A 25,000-nucleotide genomic window follows, 5' to 3' on the forward strand; every position below is an offset into this window, starting at 1 on the left:
ACACGACGATTTCAAGATGTATAACAATTATTATACAGTATCCAAACAACAACAACAACAACAGCAACAACAACAACAGCAACAACAACAGCAACAAAAACAACCTCAGCATCCTCATAAACAGCAGCAGGAGCGAGAGAGTCACACGAGAACCAACATTTTTTCCTACGTTAAACTTCTAAATAATTCTTACGGGTCGTCATCGTCTTTCTCACCATCACAATCACCATCGCCGTCTTCATCACCAGTAGAGAGACTAAATGAAAATATGTCGCGGCCACTATCCAGCAATCATCATCTGAGGAACTTTTATTATCATTCCACCAATTCATCGTCATCAACAACTTTATCATTATCTTTGGCATCATTATCATCATCATTATCATTATCAACATCATTATCATCATCGGTATCATCATTTCTTTCGTCATCTTTGAGTTGTTTCTCGCACCATCCTCTCACACCATCACCTCTGCCTCTATTCTCATCGCAACTGTCCATATCACAGACATCATCATCATCATCATTGCCATCACAGACATCATCATCATTACAATCATCATCATCATTACCACCACAAATATCATCATCATCATTAAAAACAACACCATCATCACCGCCACCATCATCATTCCAATCATTTCCAATTCGAGAAATAGCGGCCCAGATGCTTTTAATCGGTTTAAACTGGATCAAATCGATCCCAAGCTACCCCTTCAACCTATCACTGGCCGATCAGCTGAGTTTGTTGGCAGATTCCTGGAAGGAACTCTTCATGCTCTCGGCCAGCCAGTTTAGATTGTTGGATTTTTTAAATGATGCCAGGCAGCATTTTGGTGATGGTGGTGGTGGTTGTGGGCAGTTTACAAATGAAAATTTTGAAGGTTCACCGAATAAACGTGGCGAGAATTTTTCCGGTAAAAATTTTGAAATTGCCTCAAAAACAGATTGCGTCGTTAAGATGCGGGATAAGGATGCTGCTGGCGAAGATGATGAAGAAGGAGATGACGATGATGATGAGGGAGGTGATGATGATGAGGGAGGTGATGATGATGAGGGAGGTGATGATGATGAGGTTGTGGTGGAGGATTGTGCAGTCGGTTCTTCAGTTTGCGACCGGAAGTTCCTCAATCTTCGAGATTCAGGTCAAAATGGCGAGCGGAAAACAAGTTATGATGCTCTTTCATCTGCCGTTAATAATCTCATCGTCGTCAACAACCGCAGCAGCAGCAATTACAGCAACCACAACAACCACAACCACAACAACAGCAACCACAACAACAGCAACAACAACAACTCAACAACGATGTTAACAAAAATGCGAAAGTTGTGTCCAAAAGTCGAAGACATAATAAAGCGATTGAATGATTTGGAAGTGGATGCTGTTGAATATTCATATCTCAGAGCCGTCGTCTTCTTCAAGCCAAGTCAGTTGTTGGGCATGCATGCATATTTTTGCTAATTAGCATAACTCCATCCATACAACCTCATTAACATAACCACCACCACAACACAACCTATGAACAGTTCTGGCCACGAGGACATTGATTGACAGCTGCCTGGTGTCGAACATGCAAGACCACGCCCACCTCCTCTTTAGCGAATACGTAAGTCAGACGTATCCGGATCAGATAAACCGATTCGGTAAGTTGTTGCTGGCCATCCCTACAAATTCCGCCATTCCCGACGGAGCCATTGAGGAATTGTTCTTCAAAGAGGCCATCGGCGAGATACCCATGGAGAAGATCATCGAGGATATGTATCGATCTGGGGTCATTTGATGAATGAATGAATAAAGAATCGTTTTTACTGACTCAAAAATTTCTTGTTTGATTTAAAAAGTTGCAACCCCAACTTTATTATACTTTTATGGAAAGCGTTTTCCAATAGATGAAACCAGCTATCATAACTGTTAACGAACCTCAGACAAACGTCCAACTTTATTCTTGACAATGTTTTTTTTTAATGAAAATCGCTTCCTAACGAACTCAAAAGTGAGCTTTGTAATCTGCTGTGAAACAACTGAATTTTGAAGTTAAGGCAAATACAGCACACGAAAATACACACTTAACAGATCACTACGTCTTTAAAAATCACTAAAATAATAACAAAAAGCACATTTTATTTACGATGTTCAATTCATAATGATGATAATTGGTCTTCATTTATTCAAAATTAAAACAAATTCAAAAATAGACTTGAATTAAAATTACATTATGCAAAAACTCGACAGATTAAACCAGGGGTGGGCAAACTTTTTGCTGTGAGGGTCGCATTGAAAACTATTTGACCTTTGAAGGGCCGCATATGTACTTAAATAGCAGAGTTTTTCGACCCATGGGAGAATTTTTTAAGATTTGTGGCTCCCTTTTTTGTTTCTTGGTCATAACGATTTGGTCCCATCTCTGGATTAAACTAATGAAATCAATGTCCGTTGGATGATTGTCCTCGAAAAAAAGCTATGAAAAAATAATTTGTTACACGTATGCATGTTTATATGTATGTATGTGTATCTGTATGTGTGTGTATACATGTCTGTGTGTGTGCAAGTGAGTTAGTATGTGTTTGTGTTCATATGTATGTATGTATGTATGTGTGGATTGATGCATGTGCTTGTGTGTTTTTTTGCACTTGATTACAATTAATTATTAATAAATAATGTTTAAGTTTTGACCTTAGCAAAAAAAAAAATAAAATAAATCAAAGCCATCAGCTATAAGACAGCATCACGCATCATCTTCACACGGCGAATGTTACGCTATATAAATACAAAAAATGTAAAATTTTACTCTAATTATGTTGTATTACTGTTTTATTGAGTAAATAAGTGAATGAGAAACAAATGAATGAATGAATGAATGAGTGAGTGAATGAATGAACAAATAAGCAGATAAAAAACGAATGAATACTGAAATCTTACGAGGTAACATTAGTAATGTGAGGTTTCAATAAGGAGTAATTAGTATTCATCAAGTAAGTTTTCAATCATAAATTTAATACTTCGAATACAAATAATAATAATTTAATCATAATTTAATTTCCAAAGTTCCGATTCATAGAACTTTTAGACAGATTAGTGAAAAAGCAGAAAGAAAGAAAGAGAAGACGCCACAATTTGTTCCATGTTGTCGGAATTGGTCCAGTTTAGAGTCACTTGTATGTTATTGTATTTTGAATTGGTCGTGTGTGGTGTAGTTTACAATATTTTACTGGTATGTGTAGTTGTATGTGTAGTTGTATGTATGTATGTGTGTGTGTGTGTGTGTGTGTGTGTGTGTGTGTTTTTAATACAGTTTTTTTTATAAAATGGTTATGTTGTCTCTCTCCTACATTCTTAATGTATATGTACAACCATTCACACAATTTTGAGTATAAAACACAAACATACGTACGGCGTACATACAAATACACATATAAATCGATATGAAATACAAAAACATACACTATAAAAATAATACACACTTTAAAACTATGCTGCTAATGTCTTATCTTAAATTTACATATTTAAGGCATTTTTTTGATATAACCAAAGAATTAATTGATAATTAAAACTATTAAATTAACAATTCAATAAACAAATTCATTAAAACTGAATCAAAAAGTGATACTTCAAATTCGTTTGTCGCTTCATTTGATCTGCAATCGTAATTGTGTTATCTTTCATACATTCAATTAAAATTCTTCTACAAAAATTCTTCTTAAATACATCCATACAGAACAATTTATGATAAATCATTAACATTATTATCATTATCTTGATCGTTATCATAACAACCATCATCATCATCACCACCATCGCCGGATGTCACGTTAACTTCTGGAATGAGTGATGTCACTTCAGTTATATGTCCACTGCTGACGTTGTATGTTTTTGTGTTGAGAGAAATGACGTCACCGTGGTCGTGGCCGTTGTTTTGATTAATGTCATTTCCGTTCTTGCAGTTAAGGTTCATTTTGCTGACGTCATAACCGACTTCTTCCGGCCTAATTCTGAGTAATTGTGGCCATGTTTTGTCATCCCCGCTCGTGGCAACATTGTGGGAAGACGTGAAGGTGTCGGCAGCAGAACTGTTCAGAGCGGTGTTGGAACTAATGTTGGTGGATTTTGAGGTAACAGGTAATGAAGGGGTAGCATGGAGGGCGGTCCATGGTGAGGTCCTGACGACCCACCCAGCTGGATCTTCCCACAGAACACGGACCCCGTATGTCTGAAAGTTGTCGCGGTTAATCATTTTTTAGCGAGGTTAAAAATTGTTTCTAAACATCTCACAGGATGTTAAATAAACTACAACAACAACAATACTACCACTACTATTACTACTGTAAATAACAATAATAACAATAATAATAACAATAACCTGTAAACCATCTCTGACGGTCTGCGTCATGTAAGACAAGAGTTTAAAGTTCCACAGCTTCAAGAACCAGGCCTCCGCCTGAACAAAATCCATTGGACAGGCTAGGAATAAATGAGGTCCTGCATAAATTATGTAAATTAGGCAATAATTAGGCATAAATTACACTAATTTTAGTTTGATACACGTAGTTAAGAGTAATAATTTCTACTAAACTAACCAATAGCAGCATCATTTGAACTATGCTCTTCAATAAATTTATTCAGATGCTTCCATAATTTCGGTAGCCATTCGAGGACGGTTGCTGTCTCTTTTCCGTGGTTCTCGTGTATGGATGAGATGGTCAGTTGTGGCTTCAACTGCACCTCCAGCCACCTTCTTTTAAGGAATCTTTCTAGAAAGTTTTTCACAGGTTCGGTGTTGGTGGTGTACCGGATGAAGCAGACGTTTCGATGGAGTTGAAAGTTGGGTGCGTTCGTGTTGCTGATATTGTCTGGAGATCCCCTCGTTGTCCCAATGATGTAAGGCCTGTCAGGTGCAAACGAAATTATTACTCATTAAAATGTTGCTGCGATTTTACAAAATGTGTCTCCACACAAACTCTGGGACGTATTTCTACAGCGCTACATCATCAACATCGACGGCAACCTACCAATCTAGTTTATTTCCGTTCAAGAAATTGTCGAACACGTCACAAAAGGAAGTCACGTGATGCAAGTCATCCAAAATGATCACTTCCGGCAGATCCGTGGAGTTCCGATCCCGACTGACCGCCATCTTGTTGAGATACTGCCGCAGATCCTCCTGCGAACTGTGGTTCACTTGCAAGGTGGATATTGAGGACGGTCTCATTTCTTTTCCAGAACTGATGGAAGAGATTTTTGATTAGATTAATGACCTTTACATTTTTTTGCCAACTCATTCATTATTCAAACTTTTAAGAAATGACTTCTCGACACATCATTTTGAACTATTCGACCAATCTTCAATCAAAAACAACATTTATAAACGCTGTTTTGACGAGTTTGTCAAATAAAACCAGAGTTTTGAAAATATTTTGAAGTTTAAAAAACGCGACAACAACCTGAGAACAAGATGTTGAGCGAGTTTTCGAGCCAAGTAACTCTTGCCGACCGCAGAAGAGCCATAGAAAACAACACATTTGTGTTCCGCCATTAAGGAAATATATCGCTGTAGAATGCTTTTTGGGATGAGGCTCTCGAAGGATAGGGAATCCACTGATCCGTCTCTTGAATCTGTGCGGTGTGGATGTTGGTTTGTGGCGTTTTAGGATTGTGAGCGTGCGTGTGCGCGTGTTTAAAAAATGAGTAGAAGGAAGAATTAGGAGACCTCTGAGAGCCACAGAAACGTTCGTGTTATCGCCGACGAGGTAGCCACACGGCAGCAACTCTGGCGATGTTTCTGACAATTTTGTAAGAAGTTTCATTCAAATTTCATTTCATGAAAATTATCTCACTTATCGCAAGTTTCATTCATTTGCTACTTCACTCATTCATCCGTACACTCATTCATCCATCTCTTCTTTCATTAAGCATTGCAAACAACCTTGACTTGGAGACCACGTGACATCAGCGATGTGAAGGTCAGATACGCTCTCCCCGCCCAGACCCAGACACGTCTGCGAGTCTAGACGCACCAAGTAGTCCTTCATTGAAATGCATCGCAAGCCATTAATACGGAGTAATTAATTAATTAATTAACTAATTAATTACCTTGAAATTATTCTTGACTGACGTCATAAGGGAAGTCCATGTTGTTCCCCCACTGACTTGAATGGTACTTATTAATATCTCATCTGTATACTTTATGTGTGTGTGTGTGTGTGTGTGTGTGTGTGTGTGTGTGTGCGTGCACGGTTAAGCATACAAAAATCATACATGCACACACACACAACCTTAAAAGACGTACACATAAATATCTTTAATACATCATATAAATCTCACATCGCTGTTTGTATTGAATCCGGATCTGCGTACGGATAGTGTTATCCTCTGAGATTCCCTCCTTCCAGAGTCCATTAGCAATAAATCTGTAATATAAAAATAGTAATAATAATAATAGTAATAATAATAATTATTATTATTATTATTGATGATGATGATCGTAGTGTAGATTGATTCATCCCCAAAGTCACCTTAATAACGTCATCCTCAAAGTCACCTTAATCATCAAATAAATTATCGTCGTCATCATCATCATCGTCGTCGTCATCGTCATCATCACCGCCATCATCATAACCATAGCTTGAGGGATCTAAAGATAGCCGTTGGTCTTTGCTAATGGTCGTTGCTATGGAGTTCGTTGATGAAGATGATGGCAAGAAAGAGGCAGTTGGGGATGATAGCGATGTCGACGACGATAATGATAATGATGACGATAGAGTTGTTGCCGTTGTTGACGATGGTGATGATAATAGTTGTTGTTGTTGTTGTTGCGGTATTAATCCACGTTGGTTTATCATCTGCTGCATTCGATCATTCTCCACTTTCAATGACATCATTTCGTTCTGTTGTTGTTGATGATGTTGTGTTGTTGATGTGTTGTTGTTGTTGATGTGTTGTTGTTGTGTTGTCGATGTGTTGATGTCTAGTTGTTGTAGTTGTATTGTTGTTGATGTTGTGTTGTTGATGTGTTGTAAAAAATTAAAAAATTCGAAATTTATACAATAAATAAATCAATGGACCAGCAAAATCAACTCTCTTTCTACAAAAATTCTCTTAAAAAACCTCTCCGCACAAATAATTTGTTCCTACTCTTCAAAACAAAACAAAACAACAAGAAGAGAAGAAGAAGAGAGCCAGGCGATTAGGTACCTTCATTCTGTTCATGGTCTCTTTCAGGTGTTCCAGCTGGTGGGCTGACGACAGCGCCTCCAACCGGATGTCAGTCAGTTTCATATCCTTTTCCCGTAATTGTTGCTGCAGTTCGGTTATCGATTCCGGCTGCTGATTGGTCGATCTGTATGAATTATGACAGGTGGTTTATAGATTCTCGTTTGTGATTGGTCGACCTGGTTTAATTATTGTTTATGGATTATCGCTTGTGATTTGGTTACTACTCGGCATGATTGGGTGAAATATATTAATTCTCGCTTCTGATTGGTCGATCTAGTATAAATGTAACAATCTATTATTAAAATCTCATTTGTGATTGGTCGGCTTGGTGTGCAACTGGTCCAGGGAACATATAATTTATCAATGGATTCAAGGATAAATTAAATCAGAGAGTTGTTTAAACAAAAGCAAACATTCAAACCCCGTTTCGCTATTTCTCAAGGCTTTGATCGGACTGGTTGGCAGACTCATGGGGTGCTGATGATGATCCCTAAGAAGATGATGATGATGATGATGGTGGTGGTGGTGTGGAGTGCTGTGCTGCTGTTGTTGTAGGTGAAGCATGGAGGCGTCTGAATACAGACTGCCCGTGTCCGAGTCAGCGTCCGAGTTCAAGGACTTGTGGTGGGAAGATGTGTTGTTGTTGGATGTTGTTGATGACGTCGACAGGTTGTTGTTGTAGAGCTGCTGCTGCTGTTGTTGTTTCCTTCGAGAGAAAGCCTTCCCGAAGGATGACAGCTGTATATGATCATGATGATGATGATCTTGTAATCATAAACATCAACAGTAATAAAATCATCACCATCAACACCATCACCATCTTCAACATCATCATCAGGACACACCCAATTCCTCTGTTTCTTCTTCTTTTCAGAGCCACCACCACCAGTAGCGGCAGCAGCACTTGAAGCACAACTACCAGACTGGTGGCTGGCCACGCTGACGCTGCTGACCACACTGTCAGAGGACATATGCCTGCGGAGTTCTGAGGGAAACAAAGTTTTTGTATTTTTTTGGTGCTGGATGGTGAAACAATACTACTACTACCGTACTACTACTATCATTTAGAACATAATCATCATCATCATCATCATCATAATAATTATCATCATCGTTATCATCATCTTCGTCATCATCATCATCATCATCACAAACCGGCCGCCGATCCATCTTTATTTTTAAATGAAAAAATCCCAGTAGAACCAGTCGATTGCCTGTTGTTGTTGTTGTTGTTGGTGTGGTTTGAAGACGACGACGACGATGAATGAAGTTGTTGTTGATGTTGTTGTTGGTCCAGCTTGATCTTGGCGCCCTGGTTTCGCAGCAGTTCAATTGTGGCACGCAACTCATTCAACTCAGCGTCCTTCGTTCACCGGTTTGAGGATGACCAAATTCATTGTAGATGGAATCATATTATTAAACATTATCAAATATTTATTATAACCTAATCAAACACCATCAATTTATAAATGACTACATTTACTTTTTAAAACTTTGTAACGAAAATATTCAGCAAACCTTCTGGTTGGTTGCATTAGTCAGCAGCTGAAGTCGTCTGGTCATGTTGGTCAGACTCTGCTCGAAGGCACTCACAACATGAGCCTGGAGTGAGTGGTGGTTCATTCGTTCTTTCATTTGTTCATTCATTTATTTGTTTGCTACTTCGTTCGATCATTCATCACATCCTTCGTTCCTTCAACCGGTTAATTTCATAGCTCCTTCATTCCCATTCAAATAAAAACAGTTCACGACAACAGCAAACAACAGCAATCGAACAGATAATGATAACGACAACAACAAACAACAACAATCGAACAGATAGATAATGATAACATCAGCATACGTTTGTACTGAGTTGTGTGCTTAGCGTTGTGACTTTCGACTGCGCGCTCTGCAGTTCCTGTCGCAATCTACGTACCTGAGGTGGCAAGTTTCAGAGTTTCGTTCAAATCTTACATACATGAATACATACATACAAACATACGTACGAACATACACACATACAAATATGTATACATACATACAAACAAACAAACAAACAAACATACATGTATACAGACAAACATGTTTACAACTAATTGAAATGAAAGACTCGCTCACTTCCTGAGCATGCTGTTCTTCTGCCTGTTTGTTAATTTATAAAAAAAAATATTTCAACTTATCCAATAAAACTTAAAAAACATATAAGTAAATAAATTTACAAACAAGTTATAATTAATAAAACTATAATTAATGAAATAATTTAAGATAGTTAATAACAATAATAAATTGAATGGAGTAGGATCTAACGGTTGAATACGCTGAGGTTGCACTTGAACCCAGGGACAGCGTGGACCCACAACCTGGAGGTTTAGTTAGATTCAACAGTCTTATTATCATATTATTATTATAATTATTATATTATTATAATAATAATATTATTATTACATAATGTTACTGTTAGCCAGAACGACTGACCGACTAGACTGACTGAATGAATGAATGAATGAATGAATAAATGAATGAATGAATAAATGAATGAATGAATGAATGAATGAATGAATGAATGAATGAATGAATGAATGAATGAATGAATGAACGAATGGATGAATCTGAAAAAATATCAACCTCCATTTTCGATATTTTCCTTGTGATGAACATTATCATTGTTGGGACCACTGCCTCCGCTGTGTCTGCTGCTGGCTACTGCTGCAGACGTCAAGTGGTGGACAGTGTAGTTACTTGCAAAGCTGCTCGCGAATGGGCTGTGGTATCGAGAGATGAGATGATGAGAGGACGTCGTTGAAGCGTTAGTCTGGTTTGTTGGCGATGTTGGAGTTGTGATGTTGTTGTTGTTGTTGCTGTTGTTGTTGCAGTTGTTGTTGCTGTTGTTGTTGCAGTTGTTGTTGCTGTTGTTATTGCTGTTGTTGTTGCTGTTGTTGTTGCAGTTGTTGTTCTTGAAAAGTGACATGCTGTTCGGTAAGCCGTGCTGTCTCGGTAACGATGAACTCGATCTCGAAACGCTGATGTTGTTGATGTTGAAGTTGTTGTTGTTGATGTTGTTGTTGTTAATATTAGAATTGTTGTTGTTGTTAATAATGTTGACATTAGGAATGACGTCATTATTAATGTTGGTGACATTCATTCCCTCTCGTAAGAAGTTGACGATTTGTTCTTTATTGATATTAAAATGATCGCTGATGCTATTGTTGAGGATGTTGTTGTTGTTGATGTTGTTGTTATTGTTGTTGATGATGATGTTGTTATTGATGTTATTTGAAAGAGCGAACGCAGGGTGGTTGGATGGGCGGTTCGTCAGAGTATTCGAACCGTACGGACCGAACAGCACATCTCCCCTCGAGTGCTCGAAGGGGCGCAGAGTGGCCGATCTATGCGGAGAATCGTAATTAGCCGAATACTTTAATCGAAACCGAGACGGATCGTCGTAAAATTTTAATGTTTGCGACGATTGGATGCTATTTTCGTCACGCTCGCCATTATCGCCACAGTTGAAATTGTTGTTGCTGATGTTGGTGGTGGCTGCGTTGTAAATGAAGTTGGGTGTGTTGGTGGCCCTGGCCTGGTTCAAACGACTTCCAATCTCGGCACAGCCACTGCTACCCCTTCTTCTGATTCCTCCTCCATTGCTGTTCACGTTCATCTCCTTGTTTTTCATCGAAGCAAATAAGTGTTGCTGGGCCGATAGTGATAAGAACTGTTTGTGTTGTTGTTGTTGTTGTTGCTGCTGCTGCTGTTGTTGTTGTAGCAGTAAAAGTTGCTGCTGATGTGGCGTGAGTGGTAGTGGGGGTTGTGGTTGCTTCATGGGGCTGACTGGAGATGCGAAACCAGGTTTGATGGCACCAGTTGGAAACATCATGACCCCCTTACTGTAGTTACTCAACCTCTCTCCCTTCAGGGCGTCCTTCTCCGATGTTGCTGGACTGGCGTTCCTGTTCTTCGACTTGCTCCTCCCCCCGTTTGAGATCGACAGACTGCTTCCCTTGCTGCTGCTGTTGCTCTGCTTGTTGTTCACGCTCAATGAAGACCCTTTCATATTTTCGTTGTTGTTGTTGTTGTTGGATATTGTTGTATTTGCAGTAGTTGAAGACGACTGCGAAGGCACGCTGATGGTTTCCGCGCAAGACTTTTTGAAATTTTTCGGCTTCGGCAGTGGCGTCAGAAGCGATTCATCGGTGGACCAGTCGCTGCTCGTACGTTTGAAATCCTCCCTGTCCTTATTTTCCCTGTGGGTGGTGACCGGGGACAACTTCTCGGAGACCTCGGGAATGGTGGGTACGATGTGCAGCACGTGGTTGTTCCGTCTGGAGAGGTAACCACCAGGGTGGGTGCCTACCAGGGGCAGGCTGGCTCGCTCGCGTGAGTTCCTCTCAAAGAAGGTGCGAAAAGGCAGGTGGTAGGATCTGCCGGCGGGCTGGTTCTCACTGTCGCTGCAAGTCTGATGGGCTGTCTGGAAACTGATGCAGAATGGATAGTTTAAGTGATCAATCAAGCAAATCATGATAATTGAATTGAATTAAAAGGGCCCTAGTGGAGATGTGAAAAAGGTGAAAGTGGATTGTACTGCAGAAACAAATCAAGTCACCCATTCATCCTTCCATCCATCCATCCATCCATCAAGCTTATTCTTTATTCAAATAACAGACTCTCATTAATGACTATTACTAACATCATGATGACGACGATGATGACGAGGATAAAGATGATGAAAATCATGATGACGATGATGGAAATTATGCAAATTTATTACAAACGAGCTCCACATTGCACACACATACACCTCCACACACGCACGCACACACATACACAAATACACGCACACACATATACACGCACGCACACACACACACACACATACAAACATTCATACATAAATTGCCAGGCACATCATCCCATTGGGTAATCAGTCCATAGTTTTGGAGGTAATGTGGATTAGGAGAAAACCTATACACGCATAGATACGTTCATTTCATGCAATAAATTTTGCATAATAGTGAAAAAACACATAGACTCACGCACACACTCACACACAAACAAACACACACACACATATATATATATACACAAACACACACACAAACACACGTGCGCCTATCTAGACTACACGGCGACCAACAAAACAAAACATTAAATCATGTTTAACAAGAAAAATAGTTTTGTTTTGTTGGTTTGTATATATACAAAACAGTTATTATTATTATTATTATTATTGTGAAAAAAGAAGAAAAGGCTACAGGTGAAGTGAAAATGATGAAAAAGTTTGAAAATATTTCTTGAAAAAATTCTTGAAAACAATGTTTTTGCCTCCAAATGATTGCTTTTTTCTTTCAACTTTCACATTTTTTCATATTTCTACCCAGATATTTCTTGCATTCATACACAATTGGGACTAATTTTTCTATTTGATATCATCATCCCTCTGTATCATATCTTGTCTGATATATTTGTATCCTTTTTGACGTGTTTTTACATCCGAAATATTTTGGGGGCGTTCTGTTTCATTTATTTTTTTTCATTATTTAACTGGCCTATTTAAAGAATATTATTCACGTTTCTTAAATATCTGGCCGGTCTTTTTGTTGTTTTTTATTTGTTTATCCAAAGGAATCTGCCAACAACTTAATTGGAGAATAAACAACTTGAGAAAAAAAATGCACGTGAGAAAGAGTGCGGTGTGATTGATTGATTGATTGAAAGTACTGTCAGTAAATCAGTGATTGGATGAATGATGCTGATAATAATCAGAGACAGAGAGAGAGAGTGAGAAAGAGAGAGAGGAGATAAAGAGAGGAGTGAATGGAAAGTAAGATGATGCAAGAGTTTATTTATCTTCTTCCAATGCAAATACAAATAGGCGCTAGATAAATAGAATTGATTTGACGTGAAATGAAAAAGGGTTTGAGAAAGTGAGAAAGAGAGAGAGAGAGAGAAAGAGAGAGAAAGAGAGAGAGAAAGAGAGAGAAGAAAGATAGACAGATAGATGTAAAAGAAGAGAGGTTGATGAATGAAAAAATGAAACTTGGAAAGATAAAGAAACGAAAATAATTGAGGAATAAAAATGTTTAGATAGATGAAGATGCGTCAATGTAAACACTAAACATTTGTATACATTCATGTGTTTGTTTGTTTGTATGTATGTATGTTTGTATGTATGTATGCATGTCTGTATGTATGTATGTATGTATGTATGTATATATGTATGTTCGTATGTTTGTTTGAACACTTGTATGTATTTATTCTCTATGTAAATTTAATTAAAAACAAATATTGTTGATTCGGATGAATGGATGGATAAATTGATGGATGGATGAATGGATGAAGAAATGAAAGAAAGAAAGAAAGAATGAATGAATGAACGAACGAACGAACGAACGAACGAACGAACGAACGAACGAACGAACGAACGAACGAACGAATGAATGAATGAATGAATGAATGAATGAATGAATGAATGAATGGATTATGGAAAAATACAAAAAATTATCCTGAACTGATAACGACTTTTTTAAAATTATAGATGCTAGAATTATTAAAATTATTCCATCATTGCCATTGTTTGTTATTATTATTTGCAGTAGTAATTAATTTGAAATTTAAATTTGAAGTTAAATTATGCAAGGTCCGATCACTTCAATGCAATTATCAAAATTTAAACAAAATTTCTTTCGATTTTATTGAAAAAAATTATTTGCGAAACGAAATATCATCTTATTATTATTGTTAATTTAATTATAGTTTATATTACTGAATCACACACACACACACAAACACACACGACAAATCTATCTCTAAATTCTAATCAATATGATTAATAACAGCAACCAATAGCAAATATTAATCACTTATCAATATTTCCGGCAGTTTAAACCACATCCCTCCATTCCTTCCCTCGTTTATTTATCTCTAAACAGTTACAATTATAAATTACGGATGGTCATTTATTATTATTATTGTTGTTAATATTACACATACACACACGCACACACACACGCACAAACATACACACATACATATATATATACATATATATATGTACACACACAACAGTAACAGTTATAATAATTAACCTACCTGAGCTAAGCCACATCCAATAGAAAATGTACATTGCGCAAGACAAAGAGCCTTTGAAATGAACAACACACATACATACACATATACGCACGAATATACAATGTATATTATACATGTATATACGTATACACACACGAATATACATGTATATACACACGCATATATGTATGTATTTTTGTATTTAGTTATTTTTGTATGTAAAACGTCCATACACATACCGCATATAAATTGCATGGTATATATTCAATTATAAATGTGTATGTGTGCATGTATGTATGTGTGTGTATGAGCGTGGAATATATGTATACAAGTATATGGTGGATTGATGAATGGGCGAGCACATGTGTATGTAATATGGTAGAAGTTAGTGCATTATGCAGAAATGTACGTGTGATTGTACGTGTATATATGTATGATTGTGTGTGTATATGTATAAATGTATGTATGCATGCATGTGTGAGTGCGTGCGTGTTTTTAAACATAAGAGTTGATAAAATTCCCAGAAATGTATGTTTGATAAGACAAAGAACAGCCAGCTCTCTCCGTTCTTTGTATTATTGTTCAGTGAACTTTGTACCGCATCACACATACATACACACACATTTGCAAACATACACACACGCGTACATACACACAAACATACAGATACACATACATACAAACAAACAAACAAATATATTGTACATGTTTTGTTGTATCAATCAAGGGACGAAGACCATGCTGATGGTAATAAGAATGATGATGATGATAAAAATGATGAAGACGATCTCATGAATATTAAAAAAATAATTAGATGCTACGCACTACTGGTGTGCACCAGCTGAACGGCATCGTACACTCAAACGTGTTGAACAGATGTGTGTTGTACACAACTAATTGATATTCATAGCATATTTAATGAGCCGCATGTAGATGTGGAGAGAGGAACACCAAAGTTGGACATTCGTCTTCGGCCATATTTAAAGACCTAACAGTCGAATGCTGCAACTTTCGTCCAAACCATCACTTTTTCGCATTCCAGAAGAACATTGTTGAGTATCATCGGCAGGAAATTTATTTTGGCCACCCTAGCATCATGTTGGGACGTTTTGAATTTGATCGAGAGATTGAATATCACCAGGCTGAAGAATTGTTGGATGGAAACGAATGACCTCATGTTTTTTTTTTTTTCATTAGCTTGAATTTCCATTTTAAAAAATGAATTTTTAAAAATGGTGGTTTTTTGGCCTTTGGTTGGCCAGTTGACCAGCAATCCGGTCGTCAGCCTAACTCACTATTCGGTGCATCCATGGTACGTAATGTACCGTTCTGATAAATACATTATGACGTCATCCCTAAACATTTTCATGCTCGGTAAATAGAGTACTACACGAGGTATCTGGTAACAAACTACCAGCTTAATTTACTATATCAGCAACACATTTAGAGAAATCGAACTATAGTGCGTGTTCAGTAATACATAATGGTAAATATAATGATAATTATAAGAGATGAAGCGATATATAGTATCTTGAATTTGAATCAATCGATTAAAGGTACTACATAAAAAAAAATGTCAGAATGGATTTCCATTACCAAATTATACAAGTCCCTGCTCAGAAGATCAAGTGCAACATGAATGCTATGACAAACTACTAGCTTGATTCGCTATATCAGCACCACATTCTTCTAAATAATCAAATAATAGTGGGTTAATTCATAACTACTCCTCACGCATAAATACTAAAAAAGATAAATGTTCCTGTCTAAAAACTGATTTTTACTGACTTTTAATGGACAACACTAGTCTCCCTCCAGGTCCCTCTACATCCGTCTACCATCGTCACACACACACACACACACACACACACACACACAAGAAACGAAAAAGGGAGAGTTAGATTTTGACCGATGTTGCTGGGTGTGCCTGTAAGAACTTGCAACAAATTCAATTTAATGAAACAATACAAATTTTTGTATATGTATTTTATATATATACAAACAATTGCGTGCCGCCAGAACTTTTATGCATATAATAAACAATGCAACATACAATAAAACATACAAGTACTTTCGCTGGCAAACATGATTCCTTACTCACTCAAACCTAAGTTCAGCTGATAAGATTTGCTGTTAAGTATGTGTGTGTGCGTGTGTATGTGTGTGTGCGTGTGTATGTGTGTGTGTTTGTATGTGCGTGATTGCTTGTACGTATGTGTGGGTAAGTTTCTGTGTATACGCATTGTGTATATTTTTGCATGTATGTGTGCACGTGTGTGATTAATATTAATACTGTGGAGTTTATGATTGAAAGCAGACACTCCGACACTGACTCATTAACATACATTAACATAATTTATTCACGAGCTTGTTACTATTAGTAATAGAAATTTGATGCAACAGTGGTTTCCAAGGCAATATTAATGAAAGTAAATTTAATGTAGGTCACCATCATCATCACCGCTATCATCATAATCACCACCACCTCTATCATAATCATCATCACCCCCTCTATCATCATCATCACCCCCTCTATCATCATCACCAGTGCTGTTAACATCGAAGTATTGCTATCTTTTTCAGCATTCGAATATCGAGTTCGGCCGATGCGTTTTAGACCGAAGGTATCGAAGCTTGATGCCAACACTTTTGAGCACCAAGTGGATGCAGCTTCGTTAATGATTGCTTTAATTTTCAAAGTTTAGCGCGTTTTTAAAGTGGTAAATTTGAAATTTGAGATGACTTTTAAAAATGAGTGACGCCATTATTAGAGCTGATGCATTTGAAAGCCGGTGTTGCTTTTGGCGATACAATTTTCGAGCGCCATTAACAGCCCTGGTCATTGCACCATCCAAACTCACTTCCTCTTATAATCGCCGTCATCTTCATCATCCTCTTCATCAAAAAGAACTTTTTGCGTCGTTCTGTTTCCGCCAGACTCCCAGACACCACCACCACCACCGCCACCACCAGCTGCACCACCACCACTACCTCTGCCACTGCTACTTCCTTCACTGACGTAGCCACTCGTCATATCGTCGCTATGACAACGTCGCGTCATGTCATTTTGTGACGTCATAATTGTTGTTGGTGGGTAGAATGGCGACTTGGGGTTGTTGTTGGTGAAGTTGCTGGTGATGTTGTAGCAGCCATCACCGCCGAAACGACGACGATAAAGTGGTGGTGGATTGATATCTGATGAAGTTTGATGCTGTTGTTGTTGTTGATGTTGTTGCTGTTGTTGCTGCTGTTGTTGTTGTTGATGGCTGTTGTGTACTTGAAGCTGTTTGACACCATCATCATTCACCGGCACCTGTTTGTTTGTATCATTATGTCTCACAACTCAACACCATCTCCTAAACAATACCAACATCCTATTCTCAATACTACCTGAGCTCTGGTGAGTAACTCCATACTAACTATTACATAATCAGTATACGTTTTAAAGCCCTGCGCTGTTAGGGTTGGAGTTAAACCGCCAAAATTAAAACCCTTGTTAGATTAGGGGTGTTACACGAGAGGCCACACTCATAGGGATCCATACTTCAAATGTTGTTAAGGGTCTGCTTTTGGCATGCCTTTATTTGTTCTATCTGAAGTATGCTTCTTCTGAGGGTTCTTTCAGAGACGCCTAGCATTGCTTACGCTTATCGCTTCACAACAACTGCCACAATATTTCGAGCAACTAACGACAACCCATCCAACCAATCCCAGTTACGTCCTAATGCCAGTGAATTTAAATCAAAAGCGCCGCTCTGGCGACAAAAAATGAATTATTTACGATAATAATTAGCTGGAAATTATTTATAATAATTAAATGGTATATATTTATATTTTAATTTAAATGATTAAAAATAAAAACGAAGAAATGGCGTACATTATCGCGATGGATCATCGATTTGAAAGAGTAGGCGTCACCAAGAGAATTGCTGCGGTTGTAAGACGGGAAAATATTGTTGTTGTTGTTGATGTTGTTGTTGATGTTGTTGTTGTTGTTGTTGTTGTTGTTGATGTTGATGTTGTTGTTGGCGACGAGTGTGCCGTTCAGTATGTAATTGCTTGTCGTTGTGATAGCAAGAGGTGCCATGGGTTTTATGTTAAGAGAGGTGCTGCTGCTGTTGTTGTTGTTGTCTTCGTCATCATCATTTACGTGTGGCAGTTGTGGCTGCTGCTGCCACAGTTTTAAAAATTTTAAGTGTTATTTTATCAAATGCAAAATATTTAAAATAATTCACCTGAACTGAGTAAAAAATGGCGCGATGTATTTTATTGAAAAAATTTTGAAAAAAATGTTCACCATTTCAGATTGAGTGTGAGCTGTGCCAGCATCATCTTCTTCTTCTTCTTCTTCATCACCATCTTCATCCTCTTCTTCGACAACTTCATCATCCTCATCATCAACAACATCTTCAACTTCACCACCTAAGTCACTTTCATTTTCGTTTTCTTCCTCTTTCACCACATCAATCCTCTGTTCTTCTTCCACGTCGCCAGCATCATCGTCACCATCGTGTTGTTCAATCTCCTTATCAGATGTTCCGGTCGAATTATTTCCACCGATTTCATTCTCGATGATGTCACCTGCTCTAGCGATGTTACCGCTGATTACCGCCGATTCCATTTTCAAAGGCAGTGATTCGGTTAGCGGCTGAAGATTCGAGACTTTTGGTAATTTTGAGATAGCATTCCTAAGGCCCGTCGTTGCTGTCGCGGTCGGTTTTGTTTTACAACTATCGATGTTGCTGATGTTGCTGTTGATGTTGTTGTTGTTAATGTTGTTGTTGCTGATGTTGTTGATGTTGTTGTTTATATTTTTGAAGTTGATTTGAGGAATTCGCTTCAATGAATGATGAGACTCCGCTGATGTGGAGAATGGTTTGCTGCCATTGTTGCCATTGCTGATGTTCCTAGCTGATTGATTGTAGCAAATAGATTTCGATGTTTCTTCCTTAGCAGATAAAACTCGTTGAATTTTGCTCGTGCCTTTAATCTTGGCCCCATTTTGTAGCGCTGTATCTTTTTTGTTGGCCGCTGTCTTGCTGACGTCACCACTTCCGCTGCTGCTGCTGCTGCTTTTAAAAACTTTCGTGGTCGGGGTGCGTAATTTTGATGTCGCGTTTTTGTTCAGACTGCTAGCTGCGTAGGAAGAGCCAGCTACGCTGCTTGAACAGCTGTTTAAGCTGCTGATGCTGTTTGTCGACGAGGTCCTGAGTTTCGTTTGGATGGATGGACGTGTGACGTCACGAAGAAGTTTTGTTGAGACGGATGATGACGACGATGTGGTTGATGTGTTCATTGAGGGTGTGGTTGCTGTCGCTGGTGGCGGGGGGAATAAGGAGGAGGAAGAAAATGTTGGGTGTTTTGTGGTGGTTATTTGTTGTTGCTGCTGGTGGTGGTATCTTTGCTGTTGTTGTTGTAGTTTGCTGCTCCTTTCCAAAGTGGCTGTGGCATTGTTGTACGTCGTTGCTGTTGTTGATTTGAATGTTGATGAAGTTGAGTGTGGCAAATATGGTTGTTGACGTTGATGCTGGTGTTGTTGCTGTTGTTGTGGTGGTTGTAACTGCTTCTGCGGTGGCTGTTGCTGACGCTGTTGTAGCGTTGGCAGCATCATCATTTTGTTCTGTGTCGTCGTCGTCTGACGTGGCAGTTGGGTTTGAGGTGATGGAAGATTATCTGCAAGTTGGAAACGATCAATGATCAATTTTCTATACCTCATCAATGAATCACAACTGTCCAACCCCATAACATTAAGCGAATAAAAATAATTTGAATGAATCAAAAAAATGAAACTATATTGCGTTCAGACACATCAGCCAAAAACAGTTCATGCCCAACAATTTAATGAATCAGAAGGCAGACGAATGAGTTAGTTAACACCAACCTTTGCTGCTCAACAATTTCATGCCGGCATCAGCTTGGTTCTGCGGAATAACAATGCGAACGTACTTCGATAATGTATTTAACTCAAGACCATCCCAACATTACGAACAAAATTTAAATGATATTCTTCCATTTTTTAACTTAAATCGTAAAAAAAATGAAACGAGTAAATTTGAAACGAGAAAATAACTTCTACGGACCTGAGGCAGAATGTGATTCGTCGTTCGTGGACCCAAGGAGACCGTTCGATCCGGTATATTCGGTTTAGTTGTATCCGGTTTGTGGCCGACGTGCTGCTGCGATGTCGCGGTGGGCAGACGAGATTGCGGTATCGGCGGAAGTGGTTTGTTACAGCTACTTCCGATTGGCGCGTTATTTTCGCCATCTTGTCCTAAATTACTTTCCGGAGATTTCGTCGGCGTCAGTTTTGGTTGTGGGGCTGTGTTCATTAGGGATGTAATCACGGGGGTCGGTATCGATTTCTTCTTGTCCGTTTTTGAGCCGAATAGTTTCAGTTTAGTTAGCATGCTTGTTTTTTTGATGGCTTCAACAGGGGCGGTTGGCTTCGACTTGTTCGATGATGACGTCATCGAGGTCGAGGATTCTATTTATAGAAATGTTTGTTTATTTAATGATTCAAAAAGTTGTTTCATAATGAACTTTGTAATAAGTTATGAACGAAGGCTGTTTACAAACCTCTCCTCGACAAATCGTTGCCGATATTATCACCCTTGTTATTCATAAGTTTGTTGCTGTTGTTGTTAATGTTTTTGCTGATGTTGTTGTTTTTAATGTTGTTGAGGCTGATGTTATTGTGGCTGTTGTGGTTGGTGTGGCTGTTGTGGTTGGTGTGGCTGTTGTGGTTGGTGTGGCTGTTGTGGTTGGTGTGGCTGTTGTGGTTGATATGTAGACTGGCCGGCGAATAATCTCCAGCATTGCAAACAGAAGATGAAGACGACGACGATGACGACGATTCTATCGAAGGTGATGATAGTGATGACGATTCGTTTGCGTCTTGCTGCTGCTGTGGTTGTGTGGCTGGGTGCAATGCCGACGCCAATGACGATGGTGAAGTTGTCGGTCTGCAAATGATGATTTAATTGAACACTGCATGTTTCAGTATGCCTTATGTATGTGCAGGTTGGTGTATGTTTGTATGTGTTGTTGTATGTATGTGTGTACGTACGTATGTCTGTTTTTCAACTATCTAATTCAATTTGATTAGTAGGTTATGTATGTATGTCTGCATATGATGGTATAGTATTTGTAAGTATGAATGGATGTATGTAATTATAGTTTGTATAGAAGTTTCTTCTCGATACATGCACGTGTCAATGGTGAAGTTTATTTTCATTATTTCAGAGACATCACATATACATCCAACTCGTCACAACATCTTTCGTTCCTTCGTTCGTTGTTTAGTTTTAAGTTGGAAGAATTTTTTGCAATATAATTTTTTCTCTCTCTCCTCTCTCTCTTCTTATTTATATATCAAACGATATAAACCTTTTTTAGCGATCTCGAAATTTTCATCCTCGCACATATCCTGTGAGTTTATCAGTAACACAGACTCTCTCTCTCTCTTTTTTTCTCTCTCTTTTTTTCTCTCTTTCTTTCTCACACACACGCACGCAAACAAACACACACTCTTTTTCTCACTCACACACACGCACACAAACACACATGTTTATGTTTGCAGAGAAATGATTTATACTCAAACACTCATACACACTTTTCTCCAGAAGTAAGCATAAAAACACACACACATACACACACACATACATACAAACATACGCACGTAGAAACAAACATACTTACGTATACATACACACAGATACATAAAAACATGCAAAGGGTAATTTTATTAATGAATCCAGTGCACACGAGTAAATATTTGAAGGTCCATTCATGCGAAATATGTGTAACTGTAACCGGACACACACACACGCACACGCACACACGCTCACACACACACGCACACACACACACACATAAACACATATGCTCACACAGACACACGTGTTAGCACTCTTAAGAAGAAAAAGACATTGTTTGTATGATGGTAGGCTGGCGGGTTGGGTGGGATGGGTAGACACTCACAGAGGCGTGCCAATGTTTCCTCTCTTTTCATCGCACCATCCCCCCCACGATCATTCATAGACAACTAAAAATACCACGCATCAAGATACAAAATACCATACAAACAATATCTTACGGTACGATGCTATACAATACAAAACAACGGTAGATTGTTGACTTGGAGATAGATCAGGTGTTTCTATAATTAAACAACTAAATAAATTAATAATTAAACAAATAAATAAATTAATAATTAAACAACTAAATAAGTTAATAATTAAACGAATCAATTATAAAAAAAGTCTCAGTGAAAAATATCTGAATTATAAAAAACTAAACCAGGTCGTAATTAAGCAAATTAATTCATTAGTTAGTTCATTAAGGATCTCTTTATAGATAGATTTCAAAGCAGTTCTCGGGCCATTGATATGATATTGCATTCTCTACACAAACAAATGAACGAATACAAATAAACATATACATACACACACAAACAAACAAACATATACACGCATACATACATACAAACAAACAAACATACACATACATACACATACACACGGAGTAAAAAATTTATCGTGAAAGCACAAAAAGCAGAAAACTGTATGCAACAATTGTTTGCGCTGTAACAATGAAAACAAAACATTAAATCTGATGCTATGATGGAGAGAGAGGGAGAGAGAGAGAGGGAGAGGGCACCATTGATGAGTAATGCATAAATAAATACCTGGACTTACTAACACATTTTATATAGAGCAGACATACATTGATGCACACACACACACACGCACACACGCAGTCCCTCAATTATTAATATATCAAAAAGATAAGAAAGATTGATAGAAGGCCTTGGAGGGCAAACGAACTGAAGCTGTGGGAGAGAGAGAAACAAAAAGAGAGAGAGAGAAAGAGAGAGAGAGAGAGAGAGAGAGAGAATGAAAAACTTGAAAATGTGAGAAGTTGAAAAATTGAAATGAAACAAACGACCGAACCCAGAGTAAAACATTGCGGAATGAAGTTACGAGGTAGTACAACGATGATGGCATGGAGAGAAACCAATCTGGAAAGAGATAGAGAGAGGGAGATAGAGAGAAAGGGAGAGAGAGAGAGAGAGAGAGAGATTGAAACAAGAAAAAGAGATAGTAAAGTCAATTAGAAAGTAAACAAAACATTTTTGAAAGTGGAGTTGGGGAGGTTAAAAAGTGAAAAGCATTTAAAATCGGACGGCTGGTGGAAGATAATAATTCCTGTCTGTCGGCTTGTGCACGTGTGTGTATGCATGTTTGCTTGTATGTATGTTTGTATGTATGTGTGTGTGTGCGTGTATGTGCGTGTGTATATTGTCTACGTGTCTTAAGTTTCCAATTAAATGCTGGCTGGTTTGTTTCTGTGGAACAGGTTATATGTAAATTAGTTAGATCACATGCAACACATATGTACTCTGATTATTTCTCTGTGTGTATTTGTTGTATTTGTGTGTCTGTCTGTGTGCATGTGTGCGCGCGTGTGTGCGCGCGTGTGTGTGCCTCTGTGATTATCTTATCGTTTATTTTTTGTTTGCACACAGTTTAAGACCTGGTCATATGAGTATTATGGATGTTCTTTTTAAATTCATCAGCAGCACTGAGTATCATTTTAATGCCGTACAAGACGAAATGGGAAAGAATTATTTGTTGAATGGAATTATTATTATTATTATTATTATTATTATTATTATTATTTCTAAATCAAATTAGGTTTGATCTTGATATATTTTTTTAATTTTCCGCGCCTTTTTTGTTTCGTTAGTTATAGCTTCTAATAAAAATAAGATTGTCTGTCTGTGTGTGAATGTTTGTTTGTGTGTGGGGTGTGTGTGTGTTTGTGTGCGTGTGTGTGTCTGTCTAATGAACAAGTAAAACTAACATAAACAATAAATAAACAAAATGTAACAAATACATCATCCAACATAGACTAAAACATTTTAAAAACAAACAAACAAACAAAAACCGAAACCAACTCACAATTTATTTTTAAACGCTCCTGCAGCGTGTGAGCCGCCATTCTGTTTCCGACTCAAGCTAAGCTGCTGCGAGTTTGAAGCTGCAGTTGTAACAGATGAAGCGGAAGCCGCAGCTGCTTGCTTCTGCAGCTGCTTGTGGCGAGAGAGGCTGAAAAAGAGCTCCAGGATGCTCTTTAAGTTGCCCTGACAAATATCTGAAGTTGTGAACGTGATGATAGTTATCTATTATTATCATCATCATCATCACCTCAATCATCATCACCTCAATCATCATCAGCAGCAGCATCGTCGTCGACGTCATCATTATTATTGTAAACATCATCATCATCATCATCATCATCATCACTTGCCTTCTGGCTCAATGGCGTTCAACTGCACCTGACGTGATGCCAGCAGATGGAAGCACTCACGAATGTTCAGAAGCTGGTGGTGATGGTGATGATGACGACAACGATGATGATGATGATGATGATGATGATGATGATGATGGTGGTGGTGGTTGTAGTGATGATGCTAAGAATGATGATACGTGCATTTGTGAAATGAAACTGAAACATCATCATCAACACCAGGACTCACCTGAAAGGACAGCCATCAACGACAATTATTCATATCCAGGGTTATAATTGAATTAAAATCTTTACACCAATCAATGAATGTATTTTAAATGGCAAGCAAAATGAGAAACAAAACAAGATGATAGAAGACTGCATCTGCTCGGAGCATCTCACGAGGCACGCTTTCGTTCTTGTTGTTAATATTATCTCCACCTTCATATTATA

The 25,000-nt window shown here is 38.1% G+C and overlaps 4 protein-coding genes across 4 annotated transcripts in view; 1 reads left to right on the plus strand and 3 right to left on the minus strand.

Annotated features, from left to right (window-relative positions):
* Window positions 1-2,154, plus strand: part of HELRODRAFT_194580 (hypothetical protein) — a gene marked incomplete at its 5' end in the record, with an annotated part of 5,815 nt that extends 3,661 nt beyond the window's left edge. Inside the window, 2 exons of the mRNA XM_009032644.1 lie at window positions 654-1,427; window positions 1,528-2,154. Coding sequence (XP_009030892.1) covers window positions 654-1,427; window positions 1,528-1,781 — 1,028 coding nt within the window. The 3' untranslated portion in view covers window positions 1,782-2,154. The remainder of the gene's footprint in view (window positions 1-653; window positions 1,428-1,527) is intronic.
* A 562-nt stretch (window positions 2,155-2,716) lies between these two features.
* Window positions 2,717-7,327, minus strand: HELRODRAFT_116410 (hypothetical protein). The gene is made up of 12 exons (XM_009032645.1): window positions 7,190-7,327; window positions 6,615-6,882; window positions 6,320-6,405; window positions 6,089-6,178; window positions 5,922-6,021; window positions 5,706-5,777; window positions 5,440-5,611; window positions 5,008-5,220; window positions 4,576-4,883; window positions 4,359-4,477; window positions 3,539-4,208; window positions 2,717-3,517 (listed from the first exon to the last, which is right to left on the minus strand). Exons 1-11 carry the CDS (start codon window positions 7,271-7,273, stop codon window positions 3,723-3,725), a joined length of 1,998 nt encoding a protein of 665 aa, XP_009030893.1. The 5' UTR covers window positions 7,274-7,327; the 3' UTR covers window positions 2,717-3,517; window positions 3,539-3,722.
* Window positions 7,328-17,204: 9,877 nt separating this feature from the next.
* HELRODRAFT_194583 (hypothetical protein) lies at window positions 17,205-21,491 on the minus strand (the record flags this gene model as incomplete). The annotated part of the gene is made up of 7 exons (XM_009032646.1): window positions 17,205-17,570; window positions 18,135-18,372; window positions 18,493-19,930; window positions 20,139-20,178; window positions 20,338-20,741; window positions 20,834-20,973; window positions 21,460-21,491. Coding segments are annotated over 7 exons (2,658 nt in total), but the record flags the coding sequence as incomplete, so codon positions are not given.
* Window positions 21,492-24,276: 2,785 nt separating this feature from the next.
* The window catches only part of HELRODRAFT_182380 (hypothetical protein), a gene marked incomplete at both ends in the record, with an annotated part of 9,226 nt that continues 8,502 nt past the window's right edge, over window positions 24,277-25,000 (minus strand). Inside the window, 2 exons of the mRNA XM_009032647.1 lie at window positions 24,277-24,412; window positions 24,565-24,641. Coding sequence (XP_009030895.1) covers window positions 24,277-24,412; window positions 24,565-24,641 — 213 coding nt within the window. The remainder of the gene's footprint in view (window positions 24,413-24,564; window positions 24,642-25,000) is intronic.

Source organism: Helobdella robusta (assembly GCF_000326865.2).
Source record: "Helobdella robusta unplaced genomic scaffold HELROscaffold_85, whole genome shotgun sequence".
Lineage (NCBI taxonomy): Eukaryota > Metazoa > Annelida > Clitellata > Rhynchobdellida > Glossiphoniidae > Helobdella > Helobdella robusta.